Here is a 15,190-nt window from a genome sequence, read left to right as displayed (position 1 = left end):
CATTGAAAGCACCCCCTCTACAGTCCAGAACAAAACAACTGTGTCTTACGGCTGCTATTTAACATTGTATTGGAGGTGCTAACCAACAAAAAAAAACTAGAGAAAGAAAATGGAGTTATAAAAATTGGAAAGATAGGGATAAATCTGTCACCTTTGCAGATTAAATAATTGAATATTAGGAAAATCCAAGAATATCAATTGAAATACCTCTATAAACAGTAAGTAGCAGGATACAAAATTAATATTTAGAAATTAATATATTTCCTATATAAAAATAATAACCAGATAGAAGATAAATGTCCTTTTTTCCATTATATTTAGTTGCTGTAAATTTAATAATAAAAGAATATAAATTGTACAGGGATTTCCCTGGTGGTCCAGTGGTTAGGACTCTGCACTTCCACTGCAGGGGACACAAGTTCGATCCCTGGTCGGGGAACTAAGATCCCAGATGCCCCGCAGCATGGCCAAAAAAAAAAAAAAAAAAAGAATTGTGCAAATGAAGACAAGTTCCTGAATAAGAAGATTTAACATCATAAAGATATCACTTCTCCCTAAGTTATTAATTTAATGTAATTCTTATATGTAATTTTTTATGATTATTTTCTTAATGCTGAGCAGTATATTTGTATTTCTCATTAAAGAGTTGTTTAATTGAGAATTTTCACATTCATATCTAGGTGGTAAAGACATCTTGTGGTCATTAATTTTCAGTTATATTGTAGTAAGAGAATGCTAATTTGTATTATTTTGATTTTTATTGAAATTTTCTGTGTGGTCTTGTATATGATCAATTTCTGTGAATGATCCATCCACTTGAACAGAAGATACATTTTGTATTTTAGGGTGTAGAATTTGATATATATCAATTATATCCATTTTATACATGTTATTTGCGTCTTCTGTAATTTTATATAATTTTAGTCACTTTAATCTTCATGAATTATGAGAGAGGTAAATTAGTCTCTAACTGACAGTGCATCCCACTCTATCCAGTAGTTTTTCTTTATGAATGTTTATTCTATGTTTATTGGTGCATAGTCATCATTGCTATATCTTCATTTGGGATTGCACTTTCTAGCATTATGAAATATTCATCTTTGCTTTGTTTATTGCTTTTTGACCCAAATTCTACCTAGACTGATGTTAAGATTTCTGTCTTTGTTATATTTTTGTTTTCATTTTTGTGGTATACCTTTGTGTAATGTTTGACCATGTATGAGCAATGGTAAAGTTAGTCGATTTCCTCTCTCCCAACCCAATTTTACTTAATAATATACTTTTGTACTATTAAAAATATGCTTAAACTTCAATTAAAACTTCATTGTATTATATAATATCCTTTGGCATTTATAATGGATGAAGTTATTGGCCTACTTCTTCCTCTTATTTTCTCCCCCTCATTCCCTACCCATCTTTTTTAAAAATTTTATTTATTTATTATTTATTTTGGCCGCGCTGGGTCTTCGTTGCAGCGCGTGGGCTTCTCTTGTTGCAGTGTGCAGGCTCTAGAGCGCATGGGCTCAGTAGTTGTGACGTGCGGCTCTCGTTGGGGCACACAGACTTAGTTGCAGTGTGTGGGATTTTAGTTCCCTGACCAGGGATCGAACCTGGTCCCCCTGCATTGGGAGCACAGAGTCTTAACCACTGGACTACCAGGGAAGTTCTTCCCCCCCCCCCACCCCCACCTTTTTTTTAAGTTGTATTATATCTCTTTCTCCCTTTCTCTCACTCTCTTATCTCTCTCTCTCTGTCTCTGGGTATTTGACATTAGGTCATCTGTCACATTTGTGTTTTAGTTGTATTATATATATTTAAATGTTCACATCAGTTCTGTTACTATAGTTGCCCTAATTATCTCTTGGTTGACCAAAGCTTTTTCTCTTATGTTTTCCCAAGAAGGGCTCATTGAAGCAATACTCCCTGAGTTCTTGGGCGCTCAGAACTGTTAGTCATAGCCTTTATACTTGAAGATTTAGCTGGATATAAAATCTTCAGTTCACATTTTCTTTTTTTCACTTTGAATATGTTTTGTTTTGTTTTTGTTTTTGTTTTTTATCAAACACCAAAGTCACTGAGGGTTTTTGTTTGTTTTTTATACAGCAGGTTCTTATTAGTTATCTATTTTATACATATTAGTGTATGTATGTCAATCCCAGTCTCGCAATTCATCCCACCGCCACCCCACATTTTCTTTAAGGAACTTGTTAATGTGATTCTGTTATCTTCTGGTATTGAATGTTTCTATGAACAAGTCAGAGGAGAGCATGATTTTTCCCCCTCATAAACAACTAGATCTTTTTGACAGGCTACCTAACAGATTTTTTTTTTCCTTTATCTTTGAAGTTTATTAACTTTACTTGGATACATCTTTATTTTGACTGTTTTGGGTCTTGAATCTTGAATTAACCTTTAAATATCTTTTTCTATTTCATTTAAATTTCGTTAGGGACTCAATAATTTAGAAACACAAATTATGTTTAAATTCTTTGCTTTTCTTCTGTATTATATTCTCTCTTAAGTCCTTTTATTTTCTTTTACTTTGTTCAGTTAAAAACTTTTTCTATGTCCTTTACCATATTTTCCAAGATAGTTATTCGCCCTTATGTCTCTTCCAGTTTTGCCTTCATTCTGTGATGATTATATTTTTTCTTCTGCTTCTTTCATGAGTTTCATCTGTTTGTGTGTCATTTCCTGTTTTCTTACTATCTTTTCCTTGAGTTCCTGTATTTCTGCTTTCATTTCTGTCTTTCATAGAGATTATTGCTTCGTTATGTTTTTTAAGTCCATAGCAAACTGTATGCATACAATTTTCATTTTCTCTGGGACAACATTTTTCTGAGTGTTTTTCTTATGTTAATAAGTTATGTTATGCTTTGCTTTCTTTTAATCTTACAGTGTCCTTATGGATTGTATACTTTTTACTCATCATTGAATGGGTTGGGTTTTCCTGAACCACCTATTTTCAAGACATTTCTGTGGAGGGAGAGGGGATGTAATGGTGTTCCAGGGTAGCTGTCTTTTTGTAAACAGGCTCTCCTTTTAGCTATCATAAAGATAGCTTGTCTACTTAATATCACCTTCTTCAAATTTTATTTTCTGTATAATTCAGACTTCTTTAACTTGGCCTATTGTGAGGTGAGCTCCTAGATCAATTTAACCTTGACTTTAAACATTTTACGATGAGGCTTGATTGTTTCTTGTCCAGAAATCTTCCTAGGAAAGTCCTGGGCTTTGATCTGCATTGTTTCCCATTCCTCATTTGTTCCTCTCTCTCCTCTGAATTCTTTATCTTAACAAACCTTTAGGATCAGACAGATTAAAGAAATTCAATTCTGTATTTGCCATATAAAACATGATTTTGCATTAGGATAAGTTTATAGTTGCCCAGGATTTCAGTTGTGGGACTACTGGGAACATGTTTTCTTTCTTCTTTTCCTTAGAGGAGTAGTAAGTAGATGTTGGTAAGGGGTGAAGAAGGGGGTTCCCACTTAGCGGCAGACTATGTGACGTCTTTATGTTACTGAATAGTTCCAAACAGTAGGTACCTTCTGAAATATAAATTCATTGTTGTCGATTGATAGTAATTCTAATTGTTTTATACTTTTTTTCTATCCATCTTTTATCCATAAATCAATTAACGTCTTCCTGGATAAACATGAGTTGTCAATATTTCATATGTATTGAATTCTGGGAGTGAGGGGTGGGAAAGACATAGTAAGATTTGGTATTATCAGGGAAGACTAGCTATTGCCTGCCAGTAGAGTTCCCTAGGTGGTATATTCCTTGGTGACGTTGCTACTGTCTTCCTAGATCTTGCCCTTGGCTTTGCAGGCTCCGTATTGTTTTTTTCTGTACCAAAAATGGTTCTGTCTCTTAGAGATGGACTTCTACTAAACATATTCACTAGAGATTTGTGTATAAATAAGAATGCTACCACTAAATATATCATGAGAACCAAATCAAATGAATCAGAACCCTTATTTGAGTAGATCAATACATTTCTTATAGGCATTCTACCTAAGAAAGTAAATTATAATGTAAATATGGCTTGCTGATCATGGAATCTGAACTATTAGTTATTTGAATGATTCAGAATGTTTAATGGCACCAGGCTAATGAATCCATGTCCACAGTAGGTACGTACACACCTATTGCAAGCCTTGAATGATTCTGTCTGTATACTCCCAGTATACTCCTTGAATAGGTGTGGCCAAGGTTTGATTTAATAACTCATTTTCTCCCCTTTGTTTCAGACTGACTTTTCCTTCACATGCTGTTTTTCTGTTTTTTTTGGCTACACCACTTGGCTTGTGGATCTTAGCTCCCTGACCAGGGATTGAACCCAGGCTACTTGGTGAAAGCGCTGAGTCCTAACCACTGGACTGCCAGGGAATTTCCTTACGTGTTTTCTTTAGGAATAGTAATGTTAATGTAAAAATAACTATTTTAAATTTTCTGTTAAGCATTTGATTGTTCCTTGTGCTGTGTTAGATATTTTTGTGTAAATTACCTTTTTTCTTTTGAGTTACTACCTTGGGATTATAGTCCCCAAAGTAGAATTGCCAGACTTAAAAGAAGAAATGGTTACATAGTCATTATTACATTTTTGTTATTGGTTTTAGTACCTCTAGTAATGTACCTTTTTTTTCGTAAGGCACTGTAAATATTAGATTTTAACACTTAATTTTAGCTGATTTGATTGATTTTATTGTTATCTTAGTTATTTTAATTTGTACTTTTTTTTTCATTACTATTTTTCTATATTTTGTTCATTTATGCTTTTTTTTCCTTCTCATTTTGAAACGTTTCGTTTTTTATTTCCTAGTCTACCTAGACGATATTGAAGAAAATATTTTAAAGTTTTTGTGTGGTTAAACCCTTTAAATTTTGTGTTATTAAAGCATGTGTCTTTCTTGGTTCATAAGTAATTTTTGCAACAGATTGTACCTTTGAAAGCTTTCCTTGTATCACAGACACTATATAGGTTGAAAAAAAAAAATGAGAGAGCAAGGAACAACCATAATTAAGATAAATATACATAAAGTTAAATATGGAGGAAAGAATTATTTTGCCCTTTCAGTTAGGTGTCTCCATATGTTTGCTAAATGTTTTATTAATTATATGTATTTACAACTTACTCTTTGTCTACCTAATATGTGGTGTTCTAAAATTTGTATCTTGAGGCATCTAAATATATTTCTGCATTTTCTTCTTTGTATTTCTTTCATTTTTTTCCTCTGACTTCTTTTTTTACATGTAATTTGGTTTATTCATTGTTAGTTTTCATTGATAATTTTCATCTTACTGTATGATAGCAACATTGTTTAGTTCTAATACTTTTTTGCTATGAAACTTAATGTGTTGGATGACTTCATAATTATCTTTTCTGTTGTTTGTCCACAGATAATTTTTAGCTGTGAAAATTTTTAATTTGTAACTTATAGGTTGTAGATTGAGTTTAAAATTTTAAAAAATTTAGTCAATAGCCATTTTTTAATAGGGTAGCTCAGCCAATTTACATTTGTTAAAATCAGTACACCTATTCTCCCTGTATTGTTGGATAAATTTAACTTTATTGTTGCAGATTTTTGTTTTGTATTTAAACAAGAATGGATATTGGATTTTATAAATGCTTTTGACCATCTATTAAAATAACTAGAGTTTTTCCCAGTTTAATCTTTAATATGATAAAACAAATTTTTGGGTGTTGAGTTATCTCAGCATTCCTGGGATAAATCCAGTTTAGTCATAAAATATTCTTTTATTGGGTGGGCCAAAAGGTTCATTTGGTTTTTTCCGTAAGATGGCTCTAGTAGCACTTAGTCATCTTTAACTTCATTCGAAACAATTTTGTTAGATTGTATGTGACAGCTGTTATATCAGCGTGCATTTTAAAAAAGACTTATCAAAATCGGTGAATTTTTGTGTAGCCATTTTAATATTGAAGATGGAAGAAAAAAAGCGACATTTTCGGCATATTATGCTTTATCATTTCAAGAAAGGTAGAAAAGCAAGTGAAACGCAAAAAAAGATTTGTGCAATGTATGGAGAAGGTGCTGTGATCGATCGAATGTGTCAAAAGTGGTTTGCGAAGTTTCGTGCTGGAGATTTCTCACTGGACTATGCTCCATGGTCAGGTGAGACCAGTTGAAGTTGATAGCGATCAAATCGAAACAATAATTGAGAGCAGTCAGCGTTATACCATGCAGGAGATAGCTGACATACTCAAAATATCCAAATCAAGCGTTGAGAATCATTTGCACCAGCTTGGTTATGTGAATAGCTTTGATGTTTGGGTTCCACATAAGTTAAGCAAAAAAAACCTTCTTGACCGTATTTCTGCATGTGATTCTCTACTGAAACATAATGAAAATGTTCCATTTTTAAAACAAATTGTGATGGGCAATGAAAAGTGGATACTGTACAATAATGTGGAATGGAAGAGATCTTGGGCAAGCGAAATGAACTACCACCAACCACACCAAAGATGTTGATGTTCTGTATATGGTGGGATTGGAAGGGAGTCCTCTATTATGAGCTTCTTCCAGAAAACCAAACAATTCATTCCAACAAGTACTGCTCCCAATTAGACCAACTGAAAGCAGCACTTGACGAAAAGAGTCCAGAATTAGTCAACAGAAAACGCATAATCTTCCATCAGGATAACACAAGACCGCATGTTTCTTTCATGACTGGGCAAAAACTGTTAAAACTTGTATGGGAAGTTCTGATTCATCCGCCTTATTCACCAGACGTTGCACCTTTGGATTTCCATTCATTTTGGTCTTTACGACATTCTCTTAATGGAAAATATTTCAGTCCCCTGGAAGACTGTAAAAGGCACCTGGAACAGTACTTTGCTCAAAAAGATCCATCTTTTGGGAAGATGGAATTATGAAGTTGCCTGAAAAATGGCAGAAGGTAGTGGAACAAAAAAGGGTGAATACATTGATCGATAAAGTCCTTGGTGAAAATGAAAAATGTATCTTTTATTTTTACTTAAAAAACCGAAGGCACTTTTTGGCCTGCCCAATAAAACATTGCTAGGGAATTCCGTGGCAGTCCAGTGGTTAGGACTCTGTGCTTCCACTGGAGGGGGCACAGGTTCTATCCTTGGCCAGGGAACTAAGATCCTGCAAGCCACACGATTTAAAAAAAAAAAAAAAAACCTAGCAGATTTTCAGTAATCTTTATTTTGTTTTCTAGAGTATTCCAGACAGAGCCTCATATGCACACAGTGCAGCCAAACAAAAACAAAAACATTACTAGAGGCAGTTTGCTTATATTTGGGGATTTCTGCACTAATATTCATATGTGAGATTGGCCTATGGGTTTTGTTGTGTGCTATTCTTACTTGGTTTTACTATAAAATCAATCAGAAAGCTTTATTTTACCTTTCTCAAAACAGACAATAAATTAACATCATAGTGTTCTAATTAAAACTTCCAGATTTTCGGGAGTTCCCTGGTGTCCTACTGGTTAGGATTCTGGGCTTTTACTGCCATGGCCTGAGTTCAATCCCCGGTCAGGGAACTGAGATCCTGCAAGCCACACGATTAAAAAAAAAAAAAAAAAATCTTGCAGATTTTCAGTAATCTTTATTTTGTTTTCTAGAGTATTCCAGACAGACCCTCACATGAAAATAGTGAAAAAGTCAGAAATTTCAGGTAAATTTGTTACTGCAATCCCTGCTAAATCTGTTTTCTATATAATTATGCTGTGGTTATCTAACCAGATAATTGGTATAACTTAATATCCATCTTATTGCTTAAAAAGTGTAACTTGAGCAATGGGGGGCAGAACATAAGGTACATTGTTAGTATTTTTTTTTATTGTTGTTAATGTCCTTATGCAATTTTTCTAATGCTTAATCAGTGTATTATTGAAAAACTTTAATCTTTTCTCTATTTATAGAAACAGAAGCAGGAGGAAATGTTCTATTTATGCAGTAAGTAAAAAAATGTGATGTAAATTATACTTTAAAACTTGTTTACTCCTATTAAATGAAGTGTTTTTAAAGTTAAAATTCTTTTTGTTTTTTATTTCCATTCCCTTTTGTGGAATACTTAGGATTAATTCAGAAAACAGATTCTTTGCATAATTTAATATACTGCTGTAGTTGATAAGTATGTGCATTGTACACCTTATCCTATTAAGAGGGATGAAACATTCTACTTTCATATATAAATCCTCAAATACATGAGCTAGTACAAAACAATAAATAGCAAGTCCTCAGATTTTTTTTAAACTAGTTTTTCTTATTATAACATTAATACAAAAATTAAATAGCAGTAGGCTTGAACAAATGAAAACATGCTTATCTTAATCATAAGAGAAATACAAACTTAAACTATATTGAGACATAATTTTTCATCCAATCAGTTAAGAATATAGGTAAAAAGTCTCTCATTGCTAGTGGGTATATATTGTAGAAGGCAATTGGCAACATCATTCAAAATTTTAAATGCACATGCTCTTTGGCTCAGAGATTTCATGTCTGGGAATTTATCTTACCAATACACTTGTAAATGTGTGAAATGATGAATATATAAAGTTATTCACTGTAACATTTATTTTAATAGTAAAAGATGTAAAAGATCCTAAAGGTCCATCAGTAAGGGACTGGTTAAATAAATTACAATTTTTCCATGTAATTGACTAGTGTTGAGCTGGAAAAAAAAAAAGATTCTCTTTATATATTGACACAGAAAAATCTCTAGGCTATATTACTTAGGCTCCTCACAGATAACCACTGTTGATAATTTTGGATGTCCTTGCAGAAATTTTATATGTATATCCAAGTGCATGGTTTATCTTTAGCATTTTTTTTTTAAACAAGACAAAAATGGGATCACTCAATGTCTTTTGGCACTTTCCATGTTGTTACATGTAGATCTACGTTAGTCTGTTATAATCTGTTGTATGTCTGCACCAGCATTTAGTCAGCTCCCCATTGATGGACATTTGGGTTAACATTTTTTTTTTTTTTTTTTTTTTGGCCGCGCCGCGCCCTGGGATCTTAGTTCCCCAGCCAGGGATTGAACCCAGGTCCCCTGCAGTGGAAGCGCGGAGTCCTAACCGCTGGACTGCCAGGGAATTCCCTGGGTTGTTTCCTTTGACTTACCTTTTTTTTTCTAAAGCTAAATTTCTAGAAAATGAGTTGCTTTACAGGTCATTCGTTTTTTCGTTGTTTTTTTTATTTATTTATTTTAATTTTGGCCGCATTGGGTCTTCGTTGCTGTGCTCAGGCTTTCTCTATTTGCAGGGAGCCGGGGCTACTTTTCATTGCAGTGCAGGCTTCTCACTGCAGTGGCTTCTCTTGTTGCGGAGCACTGGCTCTAGGCGCGTGGGCTTCAGTAGTTGTGGCACAGGGGCTCAGTAGTTGTGGCTCCCGGGCTCTAGAGCGCAGGCTCAGCAGTTGTGGCTCACAGGCTTAGCTGCTGTGAGGAATGTGGGATCTTCCTGGACCAGGGCTCAAACCCGTGTCCCCTGCATTGGGCAGGTGGATTCTTAACCACTGTGCCACCAGGGAAGCCCCTACAGGTAATTCTTAAAAACAAAATAGGGAATTCCCTGGTGGTCCAGTGGTTAGGACTCCGCGCTTCCACTGCAGGGGACCCAGGTTCCATCCTGGTCGGGGAATTAAGATCCCGCAAGCCTCGTGGCACGGCCAAAAAAAAATTATTTTTAGGGCTTCCCTGGTGGCGCAGTGGTTGAGAGTCTGCCTGCCAATGCAGGGGACACGGGTTCGAGCCCTGGTCTGGGAGGATCCCACATGCCGCGGAGCGACTGGGCCCGTGAGCCACAATTGCTGAGCCTGCGCGTCTGGAGCCTGTGCTCCGCAACAGGAGATGCCGCGACAGTGAGGGGCCCGCGCACCACGATGAAGAGTGGCCCCCGCTCTCCGCAACTGGAGAAAGCCCTCGCACGGAAACGAAGACCCAACACAGCCAAAAATAAATAAATAAATAAATAAATAAATAAATAATTATTTTTAATAAAAAATTAAAAAAGAAAAAGCAAGCTCATGTATTAAGCATATTTTTATAGTGTTCTTGAAATTTAGATATCTGAAAAAATTTAATGGTAAGGTCCTTTAATTGCCTTGTAATTTTTTCTGCCAGTATTAGATGAGTCTTTTTTTAAAGATGTCTTTGGAGTTTTCTGCCAGTCACCCTATGAAAACCTTTTGCCTACCCTACTCTTTCAACTGTTGTGATTCTTGGTAATTGTCCAGAGTATAGATTTTTAAATTACTTTATTATTTTTAGGAATAAGAATCCAGAAGATAACTATTGTGAGATAACTGGTGAGTATGATCAGAATACTTTTCTTATCATACGTTTTTCTCTTTATCTAGATTCCTTGAAAAATAATATGTAAGAGAACCATGAACAAAAAATGTAGAGAAAGTGTTTGTCTTTACACAAAATCTTTAATTTAAAATTTCACAAACTTACTAATATTTCTCTCAAACCTGCTGTTCCTCTTGTTCTCTATCTTGAACTCCCACTCACTGTCGTTCACTCAAGTCAGGAATTGAGTCATGTTTTACCTTTTCCTCCTTTCTCCATATCCATTTGGCCCTATTCTCTTTGATTTTTTTTTTTTTTTCTGGCTGTGCGGCTTGCGGGATCCTAGTTCCCAGACCAGGGATCGAACCTGGGCCCCCTGCTGTGGTAGCGAGGAGTCCTAACCACTGGACCACCAGGGAATTCCCCAGGCCCTATTCTCTTTCAATTCTGTCTCCAAAATATCTGGCCCATCTGTTAGTTATTCTCTGTTCCTTCTGCCCGTATTTGAATTCAAGTCCTCGCTGTTCTATCTTGGGCTATTGTATTTAGTTTCTTATCCTTCTAGTCCATTCTACATATTTCTAAATCTTATCATATTACCTCCCAGCTTAAAATTGTTCAGTGACACTATTTTGCTTACGGGATAAAACCCACACTCTTCAGCATAAACTTGGAAAACCTTTTATAATTTGGCTTGTTTTTTTCTCCAACTTTATCTCCAGCCTGTTATAGGCATCCTGTGCTATATCCCATGAATAACTACTTGCATTTTCCCATGTGGACTTTTTCCTGCCTGTATCCATTTGTAAATGCTATTTCCTCTGCCTAAAGTGATATTCCTAATACAATTTGTCTAACAGTCTTCTCATCTTTCACTTAACTTAGCTTTTCACTTAGCTTAACTTTAGTGCTTTCAAAGTAGCCAGTCCACAAACTGTTATAGTCCTTGACAGAAAAGGAACTTGCAATAGAATGTAAATCAACTATGGCAGTAAGCTCCTGTTTAGTTAGTGGCATTTTTTTCTTAGCAAAGCTCTACTGATGAAAGGAATTTCACATCAGCTGCAAGCTCCTTATCTCAAAATGAATTAATTAATTGATAATAAGCAGTTCACCATCTGGCAACATACGTTAAGTAATACTGGCTTAAATCGAGCCTTCACTGACAAAACCAAGGAGTTAGTCACTCTGTTTTGTGCTCTTACAACACCCCTTTTATTTCTCAGTCTATTGTAGATTTTTTTTAATATAAATTTTTTATTTATTTTTATTTTTGGCTGCGTTGGGCCTTTGTTGCTGCACACAGGCTTTCTCTAGTTGCCGCGAGTGGGGGCTACTCTTCGTTGTGGTGCACAGGCTTCTCATTGCGGTGGCTTCTCTTGTTGTGGAGCACGGGCTCTAGGGCGTGTGGGCTCAGTAGTTGTGACTCGCGGGCTCTAGAGTGCAGGCTCAGTAGTTGTGGCGCACGGGCTTAGTTGCTCCATGGCCTGTGGGATCTTCCCGGACCAGGGCTCGAACCCGTGTCCCCTGCATTGGCAGGCGGATTCTTAACCACTGTGCCACCAGGGAAGTCCCTATTGTAGAATTTATCATGCTGTATTTTAGGTATTTACTTTTGGCTCTCTTATTAAACTAGGAACTCTTTGAGTCCAGAAATTTTGTCTTGTTCTTTGTGCTTTAGTACATGGTTGAGTTCTGGGGCACATAATAGGTTCTGAAACAATATTTGTTAAGTAAATGACAAGAATGGAAGCTGGATATGTAAATAAGACTTTAATAAAAAGCCCATAATTACTTCATCATATTCAGTCGAGGTTGCCGTAAACTCTTTGAAATATTCTAAATATTAAACTTTAAACTTAAGTATTTTAAAATGTATTTCCTGTTTTATTATAGCATCTTCAGTCCCTTCCTTATTTCCAACATCCAGTTTGTTACCTAAACCTTTATATTTCAGTTCTAGAATGTCTTTTTTTTCTTTTTTTTTTCAACTTCTACTCTTTTTATTTTTTTATACAGCAGGTTCTTATTATTCATCCATTTTATACATATTAGTGCATATATGTCAACCCCAATCTCCCAATTCATCACACCACCCCGCCCACCACCACTTTCCCCCCTTGGTGTCCATACATTTGTTCTCTACATCTGTGTCTCTATTTCTGCCCTGCAAACCGGTTCATCTGTACCATTTTTATAGGTTCCACATAGATGCATTAATATACGATATTTGTTTTTCTCTTTCTGACTTAGTTCACTCTGTATGACAGTCTCTAGATCCATCCACGTCTCTACAAATGACTCAATTTCGTTCCTTTTTATGGCTGAGTAATACTCCATTGTAGATATGTACCACATCTTCTTGAGGTGGGCTTGTATTGCTATAAACTTCCCTCTTAGAACTGCTTTTGCTGTATCCCATAGGTTTTGTATCATCATGTTTTCATTGTCATTTGTCTCTAGGTATTTTTTGATTTCCTCTTTGATTTCTTCAGTGATCTCTTGGTTATTTAGTAACATATTGTTTAGCCTCCATGTGTTTATGCTTTTTACGTTTTTTTTCCCTGTAATTGATTTCTAATCTCAGTGTTGTGGTTGGAAAAGATGCTTGATATGAGTTCAGTTTTCTTAAATTTCCTGAGGCTTGATTTGTGACCCAAGATGTGATCTATCCTGGAGAATGTTCCATGTGCACTTGAGAAGAAAGTGTAATCTGCTGTTTTTGGATGGAATGTCCTAAAAATATCAATTAAATCTATCTGGTCTATTGTGTCATTTAAAGCTTCTGTTTCCTTATTAATTTTCTGTTTGGATGTTCTGTCCATTGGTGTAAGTGAGGTGTTAAAGTCCCCCACTATTATTGTGTTACTGTCGATTTCCTCTTTTATAGCTGTTAGCAGTTGCCTTATGTATTGAGGTGCTCCTATGTTGGGTGCATATATATATATATTTTTTAAATTTTTATTTATTTATTTATTTATTTATGGCTGTGTTGGGTCTTCGTTTCTGTGTGAGGGCTTTCTCTAGTTGCGGCGAGCGGGGGCCACTCTTCATCGCGGTGCGCGGGCCTCTCACTATCGCGGCCTCTCTTGTTGCGAAGCACAGGCTCCAGACGCGCAGGCTCAGTAGTTGTGGCTCACGGGCTTAGTTGCTCCGCGGCATGTGGGATCTTCCCAGACCAGGGCTCGAACCCATGTCCCCTGCATTGGCAGGCAGATTCTCAACCACTGCGCCACCAGGGAAGCCCGGGTGCATATATATTTATAATTGTTATATCTTCTTGGATTGATCCCTTGATCATTATGTACTGTCCTTCCTTGTCTCTTGTAACATTTTTTATTTTAAAGTCTATTTTATCTGATATGAGTGTTTCTACTCCAGCTTTCTTTTGATTTCCATTTGCATGGAATATCTTTTTCCATCCCCTGACTTGCAGTCTGTGTGTGTCCCTAGGTCTGAAGTGGGTCTCTTGTAGATAGCATATATATGGGTGTTGTTTTTGTATCCATTCAGCAAGCCTGTGTCTTTTGGTTGGAGCATTTAATCCATTCACATTTAAGGTAATTATCAATGTGTATGTTCCTATTACCATTTTCTTAATTGTTATGGGTTTGTTTTTGTAGGTCCTTTTCTTCTCTTGTGTTTCCCACTTAGAGACGTTCCTTTAGCATTTGCTGTAGTGCTGGTTTGGTGGTGCTGAATTCTCTTAGCTTTTGCTTGTCTGTAAAGCTTTTGATTTCTCCATCAAATCTGAATGAGATCCTTGCCGGGTAGAGTAATCTTGGTTGTAGGTTCTTCCCTTTCATCACTTTAAATATATCATGCCACTCTCTTCTGGCTTGTAGAGTTTCTTCTGAGAAATCAGCTGTTAACCTTATGGGAGTTCCCTTGTATGTTATTTGTCGTTTTTCCCTTGCTGCTTTCAATAATTTTTCTTTGTCTTTAATTTTTGCCAATTTGATTACTATGTGTCTCGGCATGTTTCTCATTGGGTTTATCCTGTATGGGACTCTCTGCGCTTCCTGGACTTGGGTGGCTATTTCCTTTCCCATGTTAGGGAAGTTTTCAACTATAATCTCTTCAAATATTTTCTCAGGTCCTTTCTCTCTCTCTTCTCCTTCTGGGACCCCTATAATGCGATTGTTGTTGCGTTTAATGTTGTCCCAGAGGTCTCTTAGGCTGTCTTCATTTCTTTTCATTCTTTTTTCTTTAGTCCGTTCCGCAGCAGTGAATTCCACCATTCTGTCTTCCAGGTCACTTATCCGTTCTTCTGCCTCAGTTATTCTGCTATTGATTCCTTCTAGTGTAGTTTTTATTTCAGTTATTGTATTGTTCGTCTCTGTTTGTTCTTTATCTTCTAGATCTTTGTTAAACATTTCTTGCATCTTCTTGATCTTTGCCTCCATTCTTTTCCCGAGGTCCTGGATCATCTTCACTATCATTATTCTGAATTCTTTTTCTGGAAGGTTGCCTGTCTCCACTTCATTTAGTTGTTTTTCTGGGGTTTTATCTTGTTCCTTCATCTGGTACATAGCCCTGTGCCTTTTCATCTTGTCTATCTTTCTGTGAATGTGGTTTTTGTTCCACAGGCTGCAGGATTGTAGTTCTTCTTGCTTCTGCTGTCTGCCCTCTGGTGGATGAGGCTATCTAAGAGGCTTGTGCAAGTTTCCTGATGGGAGGGACTGGTGGTGGGTAGAGCTGGGTGTTGCTCTGGTGGGCAGAGCCCAGTAAAACTTTAATCCGATTGTCTGCTGGTGGGTGGGGCTGGGTTCCCTCCCTGTTGGTTGTTCGGCCTGAGGCGACCCAACACTGGAGCCTACCTGGCTCTTTGGTGGGGCTAATGGTGGACTCTGGGAGGGCTCACGCCAAGGAGTACTTCCCAGAACTTCTGC

The 15,190-nt window shown here is 36.4% G+C and overlaps 1 protein-coding gene across 2 annotated transcripts in view; it reads left to right on the top strand.

Annotated features, from left to right (window-relative positions):
* Positions 1-15,190, top strand: part of KNL1 (kinetochore scaffold 1) — a 66,083-nt gene that overhangs the window by 14,303 nt on the left and 36,590 nt on the right. For both annotated transcript variants that reach the window (XM_036844895.1, XM_036844894.1), the window contains exons 6-8: positions 7,618-7,670; positions 7,918-7,951; positions 10,275-10,312. In XM_036844895.1, the coding sequence (XP_036700790.1) occupies positions 7,618-7,670; positions 7,918-7,951; positions 10,275-10,312 (125 nt within the window). The remainder of the gene's footprint in view (positions 1-7,617; positions 7,671-7,917; positions 7,952-10,274; positions 10,313-15,190) is intronic.

This window comes from Balaenoptera musculus, chromosome 2, assembly GCF_009873245.2.
Source record: "Balaenoptera musculus isolate JJ_BM4_2016_0621 chromosome 2, mBalMus1.pri.v3, whole genome shotgun sequence".
Lineage (NCBI taxonomy): Eukaryota > Metazoa > Chordata > Mammalia > Artiodactyla > Balaenopteridae > Balaenoptera > Balaenoptera musculus.
Note: the sequence above shows the minus strand (reverse complement) of the source record. Positions and strands in the feature narration are given on the sequence as shown.